Below are 18,741 nucleotides of genomic sequence, written 5' to 3'. Positions count from 1 at the left end.
CTCCCAACATTGTTCTTGCATACAGTCAGGGAGCAGAAGCCTTTCTATGCACCTCAAGCGGAGATCTCAATTCTTTTTGCTTCCATCTTGATACACCTGCACACAATGGAAAAGATGTTTTAATGACATGTACTTGGAAAGTAGAACTTTAAGTATGTTTAACAGCATTTTTTTCTATTACACACATAAACCTCTTGAAAGACCCAAAACATCTAAGTATGTGGAAAACCACCACACATTTTAGCATGGAAAATGGATCTAAATTAATAAAATTAAGACAAAAAGAAATTCTCATTTAATATTATATTGTTTTCAGCATTGTCGAGTTTGTGGAGATTGTGGTTCACGAACACCTGGTAGTGGACCAAGTTCTCGATGGCACCTAAATTATTCCGTTTGTGACAGTTGTTATCAACAGCGTAATAAAGGATTATCTTGTCCTCTCTGTGGAAAAGCTTATAGGCATTTTACTCAAAAGACAATGCTGCAGTGTAAAATATGTCAGAAGTGAGTAAAATTTTGTAATATTTGAATTTCCAGAATTTTAGTGAACAAATTACCTTTATTTACATTATTTACATTTGATGGGTATTTGTCCTCATCTTGTTTGTTGTTAACACGTTTTGGCTGATATACCTCCAGCCTTCATCAGGTGTCTTGGGGAAATTTCGAATCTGGGTTTTCATTCCTACGGTATTTTTTGATGTTGTTGTTAAGGTCACTGCCTGGAATCGGACTTGGAATCTTGGGGTTAATAGCCTGCGCTCTTAACCACTATGCCATATGCTACTAACCCCAAGATTCCGAGTTTGATTCCAGGCAGTGACCTGAATAATAATAATAAGAAGACGAATATCGAAAAATACCTTAGGAATGAGAACCCGGGTTCGAAATTTTCCCAAGACACCTGATGAAGGCTGGAGGGTATATCAGTTGAAACGCTCTGTTAACAACAAACAAGATAAGGACAAATATCTGTCAAATGTAAATAATGTACATTATTCCTCATCTCTTAAATATAGAACTGAACAAATTACCTTTTTCAATGGTCAGTGTTAGCATTTTAAATTAGATTTGTGTGTTAACATTCAAAAATTCAGTTCACTTTGTTTAAGCTAATTTTATATTATGAATGAATTTTTTGGATATTTGATTAACATTTTAATTTATTTGTTATTACTTGTGTATTTTTACATTATAATTGTTTACAAGTTGTTTTAATATGTCATTTTTTTTCTTTTTAGGTATGTTCATGTAGAATGTGTTGAAACTGTAGATAGTACATTTTCACTACATTTTAAAGACAATGAATGCCAGACAGACTATGTATGCACAGTATGTCGAAATCGAGATTCTGAGGTACTTTTCATTTGCTTGATCATGGTTTGACTTTTAATCACTCTAATTATTATTACTAATTCCCAAAAAATAATATTAATTTGCTTTTTACAGCTGTGCAGCATTGGTATACGAAGTCAGGATGAAATGTTTGAAGAATTATCGACTAAAGGTATATATTTACTTACATATTTTCCTTATCAATCTATAAATCTAATTTATTGCATAAATTGTTTGAAAGACTGAATGAAATAAAATATTACACTTCATTCTTTATTTAGTACTTTCAGTATCAGGCAAGAAATGAACTTATAATTAGTGAAGTTGATTATATTTAGACTAATACAGTGAACTGGCATGTTGCAAAAATTTTGGACAGATTCTTGTGATATTTCAACTGCTTGCTTGACTTACTTCTCTGTTCCGTTTTATCTTTTTATTGACTGATTTATTCATAACACACATACACATTCTTGACTATAGCTACAATTATGTAGTTAGACATTATCTGAAGAACCTGGTTATAGTATTTGAGTTTCAGCCAACTTTAAAGCAGCATGAGAAAAAGTAAAATCAGTGATGCTGATTATAATAGTTGGTGGTCTGAACAGTAAAAAGAAAATCCTCAGGTCTTACAGCCTAAGTATGTTCTTGCCATAATTGTTGTATTCAGGCATGCCAGTCAAGTTTTATTGCATGGTTTTCTATTTAGTCACTGTAAAAAAAGTTCATTGTATACACCTGAAGATTTGTTGAACCAGAGTGAATTATATATTTTATCTGAAATATTAGTGCATGTTTCTTTTCCAGTAAATTTCTTTGCAAAAATGATTGTAAAAATGTGTATTTTGTTTGTATGAAAAATACGATTTTTCAGATGGAGATTCTTCTTCTTTGAAAGAAGACATAGCTGGAGAAAATACAGTGCAAAGTTCACAAGATTCTTTCTATTTGAATGATGATTCAACTTCAAGCATGGATATTGATATGAGCTCATTGGAAAAAGTATGTTAACAGTAAACTTATTGAACTTCAGTATTTATTTTTATGCATTATCTTCTCAGATCTTCTGTATAAAGCAGTTGTACTTCTCACTACATATGGCACTTTTTATCATTATTTTGCTCTGGAGTTAGGTGCAGCACACATTGATTTTCAAACTTTTGAGACTAGTGAGATTGATGTTTGTAATGTTCCACTTAAACTGCCACAAGTGTATGGCTGTGGTTAACACATGTGCATGAAGGGAGTTCTGAATGGTTGATGTTCTCAGGATGGACAGGCAATATTAGTTGATTAGATACAATATGAATGAGGAGAAAGAAATGTGTGAATCAGGAGTCCCTGGGTAGATGTGGCACAAGGTTAGCTAGTTATCAGGAACAGAGACTGGTGTACTATTAATAGCAAAGGTAAAAAGAGGGCCAAAGATTGGAGTGGGTTTGTAAATGAGTAACTTTTCTTTGTGTGTGTAGTGGTTTGAACCAGATATGGGGACAATATTCTAATATAAGTCTTATGAGTTTTGTAAAGAACCAGTGGTTGTTTGGGTCTGAAGTATTTTTCTAGCTCTGAAGATAATGGCCAGTTTTTGAAATGTAGTTTTTGCTAGGTTGAGAATGTCCTTTTGCAGAGATCTCTCCTGTAATAGTAAGATCTAGCATTTCAAGTTGATTATATGGGTTTTAGTTGCTGTTCATATTTAAAGAGTATGAGATGCGGTAATGTTTTCTTGATAAGTGCAGTGATTGTGTTTTTTTTATTGTTGAAGGTGACAAAACTGACACGACTCCATTGTAGAATATTTTCAAAGTTTCTGCTCACAGTTTCAGTACAGATTTGGTGTGAGGTGTCTAGGGTGCATTTGAAAAATGGCCGAGTTTAGAAAATTAGGGAGGTATGAAAGGTAGAGGGACAGGCCTAAAAGGATTGTCACCAGCCCAGTAATTTCTGATAAGTTAAGGGAGAAGCACATATGCTGCCAGGGATAATTAGTATATTAGTGACTCTTACCAGTCACCTGTATAGTTAATGACTGGTAAAGCAACATTATAGTCAACTGCTACAAAGTTAAAGGTAATGCCTTAGAGACGAGTAATTAGAGTTGTATCAAATTGCTGGACCAGGTCTTGAAACTTACAGAAAGAGTTAATGTTCAACTTCAAGGAAAAGGACTTGACTAGATGGGATGCAGTTCAGTTTCATACCAGAGATAAATTCCACTAATATTCTCTTCCTAGTAAGGCAATTCCAGGCAAAAGTGAACTGTCGTATTTGGTTTTTGTTGACCAGGAGAAAGCTTTGGACAAGGTTCTCCACTCTTTGATCTAGTGATTGCTGCAGAAGCTAGCAGTAGATGAATGAATGTTGTTAGCCTTCCAAGACATGTTCAAGGGTGTTGTCAGCAAGATGAGAGTTCTTGTCTCTTGGACTCCTCCTATTTATTAGTGTCCTTCAGGCTGTAACAAAAGAGTTTAAGATTGGTTGCCTGTGAGAACTCCTCTCTGCTGATGACCTTGCTCTTATAACTGAATTTGTTGTAAAATTAGAAAAGAAATTGCTGGTGTGGAAGCAAAACCTTGAAACAAAGGGCCTTAGAGTTAACTCAGAAAGCTCAAAATCCTAGTGAGTCGGAAAACAGTCTGCTCATCCCTTCAAGAAAATAATCCTGGTTGATAGGTAGAAAAAGTAAAGATAGTAATTCCTTATGATGTATCCAGTGCAAACTATGGACACATGAAAGGTGCAGTAAAATCACTGGAAGATTAACTGAGATAGTAGACTATGTTCATGGTAGATGTACAGGAGCAATAAACACTAAGAACACACTGGAATTAGATTTTCTCAAATGCCCAAGAGGATCCTTTAGACGTAGTAGAAAGTTTCTGTTACCTAAGTGACCTAATTAGCAGTGGAGGAGAAGGTTTTAAAAGTATAGTTACTAAATATGAACAGGGTAGATAGAGTTGAGAGAGATATTACTGTTGTTGGTAACAAAAGGCTCCTCTCTCTGGGAGAAAGGTAGATTGTATGATGCTTGTGTACAAATAGCAATGCTACATGTTAGTGAAATGTGAATGTAGAGGACATGTAAAAGGTTAGAAGGAAATGAAGCTAGCATGCTCCACTGGATATGCAAAGTCAGTATTGCATATGAGAAAGTTGAAAGAAAAATTAGGCATAAGAAAAATCAGAAGAGGGAGATGAAGGTATAATTTTTCCTGCTCAAGCAGATTTTAGTTTTGTGGGTTCCCTATCTTCTACATCCTCTTTCATCAATCCTGTTGTCCCCATTTCCTTCGTCTTTTTGTTTTCTTTTGCTACTTCTTTCCACATTCATTTCTCTCACTCCTCTCCTGTAGTTACTATCATACTTTTCAGTACATAACACATTCATCTTATCCTGTTTCTCTCCATAATAGTCTTCATTCACTCTATCCCCATTTTTTGTAATATTTTGTCTTCTGCTTTCTCATCAATACTTTGATCATTTACTGAAATATTCTCTTCCCTCTTTCCCAACTTATTATGCACTCTACATTCATTATTCATATGTAAGAAATGTCATAAATCATGACCCTTCTTACATATGCAGCATATTCCTTTCCTTTCAGTAATACTCTTCATTCATTTGAATGACATTCAGTTCTCTGAACTTTTTCCAACTGCTTATACTCTAGCCATTGATGTTAAGGCTAATCAGTCTTCTCCATTTAATATATCTTCTTGGTATCAAAACATTTTACTACTTTCATCTTCATTATTTACATTTGATGGATATTTGTCCTCATCTTGTTTGTTGTTAATACGTTTCGGCTGATATACCCTCCAGCCTTCATCAGGTGTCTTGGGGAAATTTCGAACCTGGGTTTTCATTCCTAAGGTATTTTACGATGTTGTTGTTGTTATTATTATTATTATTGAGTGAGAGAGCAGTGCATGCCATCAAAGTGACACTGGGGTAAAATATACGAAGCCCAATATACCCATCATGACTACCCGTCTGATAAGGGTACACCAGACACATGCATCACAACCATATGTGCGCGACATGGTGATCTCATATCAAGATAAACAGCGCATGACCTTGCAGGTGGGGCCCAATTAGAATTTTCTTCAGGTTGAGTAGCCCATCCCGCTCAAAAGGTCCCTGAATAAGGGTTGTTTAAGGATGTTGAAAGAACCACCCATGTTTCCAGAGGTGAATTATTCAAACCCCAAAGAATCCCTCTCAACACATGGCTATGATGCTCCCCCACTACTTCTGCTCGTGATCAGAGATGCACATATCGTCAGCCACTAAGGGACATGCTCAACTGGTTAAGGTCAAACAACTGACAAGCAAATCTGTGGTATTGAGCAGAATATTTGCTGTAGCCCATCTTTTATTATTATTATTCAGGTCACTGCCTGGAATTGAACTCGGAATCTCGGAGTTAGTAGCCTGTGCTCTTAACCACTAGACCATATGCCCGTGGGCATATGACGTAGTGGTTAAGAGTGTGGGCTACTAACCCCAAGACTCTGAGTTTGATTCCAGGCAGTGACCTGAATAATAATAATAATAACAACAACATCGAAAAATACTTTAGGATTGAGAACCCAGGTTTGAAATTTCCCCAAGTCACCTGATGAAGGCTGGAGGGCACATCAGCCGAAATGTTGTAACAACAAACGAGGACAAATATCCGTCAAATGTAAATAATGTGCATAATTCCTCATCTCTTAAATATAGAACTGTACTTTCATCTTTATGCCATTTTTACATCCAGTTCAACACTTCCTCTATAGACACTTTACACTTAAATGTAGCTGCTACATAAATTAATAATCCTCTCTCACCAGTGCATGTTTGAACCCATTCAACATACATTGCACATACCTTCTTCCTCATGTCTCTATTTCTGTAATCCTGCCAAAACTGACACAGAAGTCTGGTACAGGTTTCTGCCTGGCCAATTCCTCTCAAACTGTCCAACCCATGCTAGTATGGAAGGTGGACATTAAATGATGATGATGATGATGATGTGTGCTACATTCTAGGGTGTTATCTTTTCCTTTGTACTTTCTCATTTATTTCCTTTGCTGGTACTAGAGCCATCTAGTTCTTCACATTAACACCTTTTCATATGTTATTTGCTAACTGTTTAATAATCTTAAGTCCTACCTCTCTCTGTCCCTTCTCTTAATTTATAAATTTATTAAACATTTTCCTATGTACCTCTTGTTTGGGTTTTCTTGGCTTTTCTAACTTTCATGTAATCTCCCTTCAGCATAACAGTAAGGTATTAGCAACACAAGTAAGCTGTTCTTTTTAAAGCATGATATCAGAGTATATTCTATGGAAAGATTAGAAAAGTATGTGTGGATATGTATAAGTGTGTGTTGTCAGTCACTTAGCTGTATAGTAAATAACTTCTAAAAATTATAAGCTAAATTTCTGCAACATTTAGCATAATTTATTACTGTATTTGATGTATTGAATTAGTAATTTGTAAGTCAATTATTTTCATCTCATGTTCACAAAACCTTCTTATAGTTCAGTAATTGGGCTATATATATATATAGTCTACAGACACTCTTTTTGTTTTGAAATATATATTTGCTGGAGAACTAAATTTCATAATAGGGCATTTGGTCGCTCTTCATTGCCACTGTATTTATGTTTGTATTTTGTAGATTTGGTGTTGAATTTATTCCATCAGTATTTTGTGTTGGTCTCTTGAACTATCCTTCCTTGAAATATATTGTATAGTGTTTTTACTATGATATATTACTTCAGTGGCATTTTTGGCTAGGTACTAGATGTGGATCACATCTTCCAGACTAATAACACATTGCCAACATCTATTGTGCCTGGATGCATTACTTATTATCTCTACTTTTTTTATACATGAGATATTTGGTAGCTATTTCTTACTCCTGAATTAGAAAGGTATACTCTCGTTAAAATGAGAGGCGACACAAATGTCATGTTTACAATAGACTGCTCTGCTTATTAATGTTGCTCTCAGACTTCCAGGCAGCATTGTTGTACATAATGCTCTGCTGATCTCCAGAAAGCTTTTCTTTTAAGGCTTCGTGTGTCTATGTATATATAAATTTCTTTTAATCATTGATTATAGGGATCTCCACTGCAATTAACTTCCTTGACTAGTGGGTCAACATGGACTAAAACAGCATCTAAAATGCAGCCTGACATTTTACCAAAAGGAATTAAGATGCATCCTGTTGGCAGGAAGAAAATTGGTGCTGGAAGGCCAAAAGTATGTTTTCTTTAAATTACAATAAAAGTATATTATGAATTTGATTTCGACTATGAAAGGAAAAACAAGTTATTATTATCTCATTTTTGGATTATTTGTTTTGTAATTAAAGCTTTAGAGAACTTTTGGTTTGTGAAAATTAGAGTATGAGTTAAAATAGTAGAGTTGATGCAATATTATTTGGGGATCAGAGACAGGTAATGCAAATGGATGATGTATGTTGGGTTTAAAAGCAGTGATATGTTGAAAGCAGTGATATGTAGAAATATGCTTAGTTTGAACAGTCTTAATGAAATGATGCAAGATTGAGATTCATAGCAAAATGTTATATTGCAGACCTCTCCAATCCATGGTAGCATACAAAAATAGATCTAGACCTTAACTGATGAGATTTATATATATATATATATAAAACATCTTGTGTAATATTGTATTTCTTAAAATAATTGTTGAAACTAACTTTTGTTATGTCTAATCTATTTCATACTGGAAATTTAGTTTATTTATGTAATACTCAATTAGTAATTAGTCATCCAATAATTATGTTATATACTTTTTATTTTCTTATTCTTCAGTTCATTAATTTATTAGCTCAACTAGGCTACTTTTTACAAAACTGCCAACCTTCTAATTTTTTGTCTATGAAGAAGCATTTACAAATACACACATTATACTGACTCTTGTAAATTTTGGATTTTGTTTTCATACTTTATTTATTCTTCGCATTCTGCTAATCTTTATCTTAAACATTCATCTGATTCACACCATTGTATGTCTTCACCTTCATTCTTGCAATTTATAAAATTAACTCTGTTCATCCTTATTGATGTTAAGATGAAATTATTTGAACAAATTGAAACCCCACATTTTTTTTTATGATTCTTACAAGATGTGTTTGGTCAATACATATGTATACTATATCATCTAAATAGGCTTAATAAATTTTAACATGGGTTCTCTATGTGTAACTAGAATATCTTAATAGCAATGGCTACTTAGTGGAATTTCTTGTCAATGTCAAGCTTGGAGTTGAAGTTAAATATGTTTGAAAGTCCACTTCTAGTATACAAATTTTTTATTTTAAAATAAAAACATTAATATTCTTTGATTTATAAATGACTTGTATTTTTTTCTTAATCTGTTTTGAATTAGTAGAGTATATTAAAAAAATTGTATTCTAATATGATACTTTACATATTTTATTCAGGGACGTCCAATTGCTGCTGAAAGACGACGTCAACGTCCTACATCTCTTGGAGATAGAAGGCGAGGTCCAAGAACAAAAGTGAAGACTGGTCAAAATGTTGGGAATCAAGTAAATACAACTAAAATGTTTCATGATTTGATAAATGCAGAATTTTTGCTATTTTCTCTTTTGATTAACTTTTTTTAAGGTTTAGGTATGTGTTGAGAAATATGCTTTTTAAAAGCCATAACTTAAATAAGATCACTTGAAATACTCAGCAGTTAACTTTACAGTTCGCAACAGGAATTTCTTTCTATTGTTAAGCAAATTGTTATTTAATAATGCATATGTAAATAAAAGAAAATCTACACATAGAGATAAATTGTAAAAATTAATACATTCATGATCTTTCCAACAATATATTTAAAAAGTAGTCACTCAATTATAATTTAGTTAAACATATTTTTCATTAAAAATATGTTTCATAAAATGATAGAGTGTATTTATTATATCTTTGAAAGATATAATAGTGGTTTTCAGTAAATAATGATTGAAAGAGGAACGAATTAAGTACAGGGTGTGTGTTGAAGTTGCAGTATGAACTTACGAGAAAGTTTGGCCATAGTTACTTATGGAAGCAGTTGGGTATTGAAGACATTGACAGATGTATGTGAGAGAGAGATGACTAGTATGAAAAAAATTAATGGTACTTCAGATATTGACCAAGAGAAGAAAGCAATTTTATTTTGGATAATAATTGACCAAGAGAAGAAAGCAATTTTATTTTGGATAATAATGATAAATGTCTTTTCTTTAACACAACTTAAAACGTTCATATTTTGTAAAGAAAAATTCACTTTATTTAAAGTGTTATAGTAATTTATTAGTTGCTTTAGGTTCATATTTTACTATTTAGTTTTATCTGTGTAAATTTAATTTCCGTGTGACAAATATAATTGATTATAAGTTGTGACTTAAAATTCTATCACAACCATGCCGTGTTATTACATTATTGGGGATCTTTTCGGTTTGAACGGCAGGTTTCTCTAGCGGTGTCATATGAAATTATCACCCATAATTATGACCCTAGTATCGATCTATTGCATTTCGATCTGTTTTAGGGTTAGGGTTAGTTAGGGGTGGGGGAAGGGTATCTTTTTTCTTCAGAAATGTAAATAAACCCAATCTGTTTCTTAAATGAGGAACATATTCATGAGGCACAGAATGTTTTTACCTCAATAGACACCATTGATTGGTTGAAAAAACAACAACAAATAGCTTACAAACTATAAAATTTTCTCAAAAAGACGTTTTATAAACACATTCTACCAGTATATGAAGTTTAAAAGTGTTTAGTTACGTGGAAATTATTTTAAAAAACTGCCGTTCAAACTGAAAAGTTCCCATTATTGCTTTTGTATTTTACTCACTAAAATTATCATGTCACAATGCTATTGAGTATAATAATTTAAGACATTTGTAATGATTTAAACATTTTTAACATTTCAATTTTTCATTATAAAAAAAGTGGTTTAAATGTGAAGTTTGTTTTATTACTAAATAATATAAATATATTGCAACTTTTTTGTGGTGCAATCTTTTGAGAAATGTATTTATTTATACATATTACTTTGGTGACATAATTAACATTCTTTCCTTTGCAGTCACTCTATCCTACAGCAGTGGATAATGGAGAAATTGATGATCATCCATCTACTGTAGTTATTGCCAATTCTAAAGATGAATATGTATTAGAGCAGGTAAACAAAAATAATTTTTTTTGCTCTCAGTTAATTTTTCTTGTAAAGTATAATTTTCGTTATTCAGTTTTATCTAACTTCTGTTTCAGCTTTTTATTGAATATTTATTATTTATTTTCAATCTTCTTATAACATTTTTAATACTTTTAATTTTGTAAACTAATTTATACATAGTCATTGCATTGTGTTTTAAAAGAAAATAAAAAATTGGTTGTGGACTCATAGTAAACAACATACCTTGTTAAATGGTTATATTGTTAAGTTTATTACTTCTGCATGACTAAGCAGAAGTAATAAAAGTTTACTTAACAATAATATAAACATTCAATAGAGAAGAGAAATTATAGAGATTAACGTTTTGGAAACTAAAAATTAAAGAATGGAAAACAAAAAGAATTGTCTGATTTAACCCTTTCCTAGCACACCCAAATTGCTTCAGTTAAATCCTAAAATAATCATGAATTTAGATTAATTTGATAAAGTGACTGTAACTTTTTTAGTTTTTGGAACAACAAATATTTCTTAAATCTGTTGCTTAGTCTTTCTCTCAAAGCAAATCTAATTAAATAGAAAATGAATTATTAGCTAATGCACAACTGATTATATAGCTGCATGATCGAATTTTCAGTTGAACTAAAATGCACATAAAACAGATGCATCATAACGGTAAAATAGAACAAAAATACTTGAACAGTGTTTGCAGAAACTACACAATGAAATAAATATACATACAAACACAGTAATGATCCATAAAATTTGGCACTCCTCATACAGGTTAATTAAAATTACAAGCAAATTAAATAAATAAAACAAGGTAAATTTGAAATGCATTTTATGAAAATCAAATAAGATATATACATAAATATTCTTGCCATGGAAACTTGTAAAGTATCTTACTCTACATAATGCAATCTTTGGAAAGGTGTTTCAGTTGATTGTCCATTAAGAATTTTCCTTTATCTGTCTACATCCACAGCACTCTCTTTTTTCAACCATCACCTTTTTCTGTTGATAGCCTTCATTATTCTTTTCAAATAATTTAAACTGTTCATGTAAAAAATTATTTCTATATGATTGGTAAATTATCAGAATTAGTTTTATTGTGTGTCATGAATTAAAATAAAAAATTTAGGTTTCCTTCTGTCTATCTAACTTTATTTCTAATTTCAAAATACTTTACATAATAAATCTAGATGATATTTTAAAATGTTCTTTTGCTAGGATATTTGTAAAACTTGTGGGAGTATTGGAATTGGAGAAGAGAGCCGAGTAATCATTTGCTCTCAATGTGGTCAGTGTTATCATCCATATTGTGTAAATATAAAGGTAAGTGAACATTTTTTTTAAATTCAAAAAAATAATTCTTAGAAATATTTCCTTTTTATATACTTGTCTAGCATTTTACTAAACCATCCTATTTAGTATTTGTATAGAACTATTCCTAGTTCTTCAAGAGTTCTGTGTTCAGCTGTTTTTGGTTTTCTATCTTCAGGATAACAAATTCAGTTTCATCAGATCTTGTAGATCTTTGTTCTCTAACTCTGTTGTATAGAGTTATTCAGTATCATAGGGGAGACATAGATACATTGATGCATTTGGCTTTGTACAGAGTGAAAGTGTCTTGCCATAGCTTTTCTATTCTTTTTATTTCACAGCTTATTCCTGTCAGAGTTGATGCTATATTTAGTGTAGTGCATGCAACTCTCTCTGAGATGCACACATAGCATGTCTTTTTCTCTATAAGCAGTCATGCGCGGTGAAGATCCATTTAAATTCACATTGTAAATTTGATAATAGCTTGTAAACATGTCATAGAATGTTTCCTATGAAACATCTTCACTTCATTTGATTCCTCCTCTTACACCTAGTTTTTTTCTCTCAGCAAATTAGTTTACCATCTTTCATGTTGCACTAACATGATACATCCAGTAGAGAATGTTTGCCTCATTCCTTTTTAGTTTTCACACATTTACATTCAGTGCCCATATTTCATTGCCTTGCAGCATTGTACTTGGTACATAAGAGTCATGCAATCTTCCCTTTACTCATAGTGTTGTTGCTAATAGAAGTAACTTCCTAGATTTTTTACATCCTCTTTTTACTCTTCACAAGTGTGCTTTTAGAGTGTACCTACTCAACTATAAATTTGGTCACCTATTTGATAAAACTACCAACCATTTCTGTGGATCATTCTGAACACTGGAGAGAATTTATTTTGTGTGTGCTGTCATTGCTAACTAATCATGTGCATCTACTACATATGAAGTATCTATCCTTAGAGCCTTTCTGTTATCCCACTACACCATTTATGCACTCATAGCCTAGATTTGGTGCACCATATGGAATGCGTGCTTCCTCCATTTTGGCATGTTGAATATGACTAAGTCTCTTTTTATCAGATACAGAAAACAGACATTGAACAACTTATGTACTACTATAAACTCTCCTAAGAATCATGATCCTTCTTCATACCTGGTACTATTACCATAGTCACCATGTATACTGTAGTATCCAGCTGATACAGCTGTCACATTAAAGTTATCAGCCATATCAAACTCAGTAGTCTTAGATGGATTAAATTGCTGATATATATATATATATATACACACACATACACACACATACCATAGAGCTAAGATACCAGATAAGCAAACTGGTGATCAAAAGAATTGTTATAAAGATTATTGAATTACTTTGAAATTGTATCAAATTTTCAAGAACTGGCTAGGCATGAGTAATTTTTATGCTAACTAATTTCATGCTGGCATGCTGTGTTGAATTTAAAAAGAAAAACTGTATTAAAAAAAATAAATGAGGTGATGAAAGTTACAAAAAATGCCATAGCTTAATTAATGAGGAGAATTAGTCAAGACAAGAGGCAGTTTGGTTTTGTGCCAAGAAGAAGCACTACTGATGCTACCTTTTTAGTAAGGCAACTTCAAGAGAAGTACTTAACTAAAAATAAACCACTGCATTTGGCTTTTGTTGACAGGTGAAAGTTTTGACAGGGTCTCCCGCCCCCGTATCTAGTAGGTAATGCAGAAGCTAGGTATAGATGAGTGGTTGGTGAGAGCTGTGCAAGCCATGTCGATAAGGTGGAAGTCAGCTATGAATATAGCAAGAAATTTAGTGCACAGGTAGTTCATCATCAAGAATCAGATTTCAGCTCGTTGTTTATCATAGTTCTCCAAGCCATAATAAAGGAATTTAAGAGCAGCTGCCCTTGGGAGCTCCTGTATGCTGATGACCTTGTTCTTATTGCTGAATAACTACCAGAACTAGAGAAGAAATTTCAGGTGTGAAAGCAAGGTCTGGAATCAGAGGGCCTTGGAGTTAATTTAGCAAAAACCAAAATCCTTGTAAGTAGGAAAACACTGATCCTTTCAGAGAGATGGCCCTACTCAATATATAGAAAAAGTGTTTGTAGAAACTCCATATGGTGTATCCATGTACACATCTATGTACACATAAGAGGTGCAGCTGTATCACATTTAGGTTAACAGAGAAAGTAGTTTTTGTATGTAGAAGACATGCAAGTACATTCAACACGAGGAATGTTCAGGAAGACTTCCTCAAATGTCAGGTTAGAGTGGATCCTTAGAAGTAGTAGATAGTTTCTGTTACTTAGGATGTAGTTCTGAAATACAAATGGGCTGGGCAAAGTTCAGAGAACTACTACTACTATTTTTACTGACAAAGGGCCTCTGAGTGAAAGGCAGATTGTATGCTGCCTGTGTATGAAAGCTATGTTACATGGCAGTGAGACATGGGCTGTGACTACTGAGGACATGAGGCTTGAAAGAAACAAAGCTAGCATGTTTTGCTGGATGGGTAATGTCAGTGTGTATGTATGATAGAGTGTAAGTGATTTTAGAGAAAAAATTGGTATAAATGTAGTGTGTGAGAGAGAAGAGCACATTAGTATCGTGATGTGTATGGATGAGGACAGCTGCATCAAAAAGTGCAAATCTCTACTGGTGGAGGGAGTGTGTGGAAGGAGTAAGCCCAGGAAGATGTAGTACACATAGGTAGAAAGGATCTTTAGATGTTGGGCCTGACTGGAGATGACAAGGGACCAAGACTTCTGGTAGTTTGCTGTGCTTGAGAAGACTCGTCAAGCTAAGTAAAATTGCGGCTGTCCATGCATACTGGCATGTCCTCTACATCCCTCTCTCAGCCAAGAGATCCCAGTCTTGTGGGCTTAGAGATGCTGGTTCCACATAAAAGCACCCATGCTGATGCCATGTTTAAAGTGCCCAGTACACTCAGTAAAGTGGTTGGTGTCAGGAAGGGCATCCAGCCATAGAAACCATGCCAAACAGACAAATGGAGCTCTGGCAGCTCTCCAGCTGACCAACTCCTGTCAAACTGTCCAACCCATGCTAGTTTGGAGAACTGATGTTAAATGATGATGATCACAAGACTAGAAAGAAATCTTTATTCCTTAATCAAGAGAAAAGGATCAATCCAAAAATATTCCATTCACTAAATGACTTAAATCCAGAACCAAAAACTTGGAAAAGTCGCAAACAAAAAAATTCCTATTTGAAGAGTAACAGCAAGGATCCCCACCTCTCTCTTGAAAAAAATGTTTGTTCATGTTTTCATGTTTTAAATTCATGGTTTTTTGTTGTTTTATCTAAAAAAACTAAATATACTTCCATAAATTTTAGGTTACCAAAGTTGTTCTTCAGAAGGGATGGCGTTGCCTGGATTGTACTGTGTGTGAAGGCTGTGGTAAACCTCATGATGAAGGCCGCTTACTGTTATGCGATGAATGTGATATTAGCTATCATATATATTGCCTTGATCCACCATTGGATCAAGTACCTAAAGGACCATGGAAGTGTAAATGGTATGTTTAATTAAAAATATAGTTTCCGTGCTATTTTGACTTTTAAAAAAAAGTTAGATAATTAAATGTTTTTTTAAATCAAGCCTTACATTTTTAATAATTTTTAATTGTTGGATTGAACTGTTTTTAATTATGGAAAATTCTTTTATAGGTGTGTATGGTGTGTTAACTGTGGTGCTACATCACCTGGATTTTTGTCCCAGTGGCAAAATAATTACACTTTATGTGGACCGTGTTCCAGCAGGACAACTTGTTGTTGTTGTTATAAAGCCTATAAAGAAGAAGAAGTAGTCATACAGTGTGTACAGTGTGATAGGTAAGTTCTGTGACATTTTAAAATTTATTTAGAAATTGTTAATTCATTATTGATCAATAATTCTATAGATGCATCTTCACTTTTAAGTATTGTAAAATTCATTTATCTTGGAATATTCTTTTGCACATCTTCTCTTCTAGTTTATATCTAATTTTATTGTATCTGACATGTCTGGATTGAATGATCAAGACAATGTCATTGATATTGCAGGGAATTCATTGAATGTATACAAAGTTGAAGAGATATAATTAGATAAAATAAACTTTTGTTATTCAATTCTTTCATTTTTCAATTAGATTTTAAAGAAATGAACTAGAGTTTGCCTTATGTAAGATAAAGAACAAAGAGAAAAAACAATAAAATTTGTGGAATTTTATCAAATCATCACTCCAAGATATTTGCATTAATAATAATAATAATAATAATAATAATAATAATTGTGTACAGTGCTCAGGTGCACTACAACTCATCTAAAGTGTATATATAATCAGGTGTAGTTTCGGCGGATTTCGGAAAGCATGAGGGCCTTAAAAGATGCAGTGTCATGGCAGTCAACAACTGACGCAGGCAGTTTATTCCATGCTTCAGCAACTCTGAGCGTGAAAAAATGTTTCCGAAAGTCATGGGAGCTGTATTGTTTACCATATAATCACTGTAGTTGAGATACAAGAACAGCCATGCACTCTCACAGGTCTCTCTTAACACTTCAGTTAGATGAGTTATCAAAGAAGTAAAGAATTTTGTGGTTAATGATCAGCTTATCTAAACATCTCAAATATTTTGGATAGAAAAATGTACAATTAGTGATACATCAGCAATTTACTCTTCAGCCATGGATGCAGTAGCCCTTACCTTATCACACTGTTTAGACTATGTAAGGGAATGAAAGAATCACTAGGGTTTCATATAGGGTATATCCCTTGAGGGACAACTGGTAAGCCTCTTAGGCTTCTTTTTATCATCCTTGGATAATCCTTAAGTTTCAAAACTAGGGATTGGTATTTTTTGCTAAGGCTCACTTAAATGTATCTTAAATGTTGAGTGAAGCAAGTAACATTCAGTTAGTATAACAGTCTAGGAGGTTCATCAGGAACACAAGCATCTTACTACTTCACAAACGTTGATTCTGATTCTGGAGAACTTTGTAGAGTTCATTCTGTTCAAGCAAACTGCCTTGGGGCTGACAAACTAGGGTCCTGTCAGTTATAGAGCTTATCTTCCTCCCTGTTAAACTTATGTCCAGTTAAGTTGGTGTTGCCCCACCAAAGAACAAGTGTGGCCAGGAGAAGGGAAACAGCAGTTAGGAGGAATAAACTGCACTTGTGTAAACCTAGATCTCTGAATCACTTGTGGGTAATGCAGCTTGGTAGAAGGGTTCCAAAAAAATTCTATTTTGGCCAAACTTGCAAGTTTCTTACAGGTTAAGTCTTCAGAAGTTGCAGAGTTGGTAAACATCTGAGGGATTGTACCTAGGCATATACATTATGTTTGAAATTGATAAAATAGTTCTTGAAATTAAAAAAATCATTGATAAGGTTGAATTAAATCACAGTTTTTAAGTAGTTATTTGAGGCTTTGAATCAGAGAGAGAAATGTGTGTTGGAAGATATGATTGGAAATTGGAATTGCCATGGATTGGCAGTTGAAAGGGAAAGATTCAGTAAATAGGATCTACTGTATCTTTATGTGAAAATGAAGGCATCCAGAATTCCTATTTAACATCACCCGATTCAAAACTCTTATCACGTAGTTCCTCCACCATCAATTTCATCATTGTGAGAACCCCATCTAGGAGACCCCTAAGTCTGCATCATCAAAGCATTCAGGTGTATGTCTGGCCTTGTGATATCAACAATATCCAGTGTGAATATTGTGGAACCAATTGGGTTGCTTTGCTGATCTCCTGTAGAAGAAAGCATTCAGTGATCACAAGAGACAAATGAAGAAGGGCTTTTGATGAGTGGAGGATGGTATCTCTCAATTTGAATTAAAAGCTGCTTATTTTTGCTGTAGTTTGAAATCTACCTGAAGGAATCATAACTGAGAACTCATGTCTTAAAGTTGTAATGGTCACTTCACACTAAATGAATGTGGATTCTGAATTAAGACAGAGACCAATGACACATTTGCTTTTAACACAACATGTATAAAAGTACATCATGCTGCTCTGAGGCATAGATCACTTAAAGAGACAGAATATGTTAGCTCCCCAAAACTATGAGGTAAAAATAAGACATGATTTGAAGAAAATGTATATGCAGACTGTAAAACATTCAAAAAGTTCCAGTGATGACATATTCACTAATTTTGGCATTAATGGTTTGTTTTGAAGTTTGGATGTTAATTGACATTGCTGAAATTTTTGTAATTGACCCCCTCCCCCTACTTAAGGTGAGAAGAAAAGGGTAATGTGAATGATTCAAATTGCCATTTCAGGGAAGAAGTGAGCAAACCAGTTTTCTTATCTGGTATGTAGAAATCACAAGTAGGAAAAACTAATTAAATTCAACTGATTTCATTATTGTGATTATTCTCTTGTGCAGATACAGTAAATGTATATTATCAAAATCTGATTTTTTTTTAGATGGCTCCATGCTAGTTGTGATGGCCTAAAGAATGAGGATGAAGCAGAACGAGCAGCTGATGCTGGCTATCACTGTTTATTCTGTCGTCCTAAGACTGGACAACCAGGACCTTGTAAGTTGAAATATATAAATTTATTTTGTTATTCAGAAGAGCAATGTGCATGTCTGTAATTTTTTTATTCCTTGTAGATGAGATTAAATTGTCAATATTTATCTTGAAGTAAGGCAGTGAGCTGACAGAATTGTTAGCAATCAGGGCAAAATGCTTAGCAGCATTTCATCTGTTTTTACATTCTGAGTGCAAATTCTGCTGTGGTTTACTTTGCCTTTTGTGGAGGCGCAATGGCCCAGTGGTTAGGGCAGCGGACTCGCGGTCATAGGATCGCGGTTTCGATTCCCAGACCGGGCGTTGTGAGTGTTTATTGAGCGAAAACA

The 18,741-nt window shown here is 33.6% G+C and overlaps 1 protein-coding gene across 10 annotated transcripts in view; it reads left to right on the top strand.

Annotated features, from left to right (window-relative positions):
• LOC115209744 overlaps window positions 1-18,741 on the top strand; it is a 129,504-nt gene that overhangs the window by 39,166 nt on the left and 71,597 nt on the right. For 9 of the 10 annotated variants that reach the window (XM_036500998.1, XM_036500994.1, XM_036500999.1 and 6 more), the window contains 11 exons: window positions 317-507; window positions 1,245-1,359; window positions 1,453-1,510; window positions 2,216-2,343; window positions 7,464-7,604; window positions 8,812-8,919; window positions 10,455-10,550; window positions 11,772-11,876; window positions 15,224-15,405; window positions 15,557-15,721; window positions 18,306-18,418. In XM_036500998.1, the coding sequence (XP_036356891.1) occupies window positions 317-507; window positions 1,245-1,359; window positions 1,453-1,510; window positions 2,216-2,343; window positions 7,464-7,604; window positions 8,812-8,919; window positions 10,455-10,550; window positions 11,772-11,876; window positions 15,224-15,405; window positions 15,557-15,721; window positions 18,306-18,418 (1,402 nt within the window). The remainder of the gene's footprint in view (window positions 1-316; window positions 508-1,244; window positions 1,360-1,452; window positions 1,511-2,215; window positions 2,344-7,463; window positions 7,605-8,811; window positions 8,920-10,454; window positions 10,551-11,771; window positions 11,877-15,223; window positions 15,406-15,556; window positions 15,722-18,305; window positions 18,419-18,741) is intronic. The other variant, XM_036500996.1, reaches the window with a different exon arrangement.

Source organism: Octopus sinensis, linkage group LG3, assembly GCF_006345805.1.
Source record: "Octopus sinensis linkage group LG3, ASM634580v1, whole genome shotgun sequence".
In the NCBI taxonomy this organism is placed as follows: Eukaryota; Metazoa; Mollusca; class Cephalopoda; order Octopoda; family Octopodidae; genus Octopus; species Octopus sinensis.
Note: the sequence above shows the minus strand (reverse complement) of the source record. Positions and strands in the feature narration are given on the sequence as shown.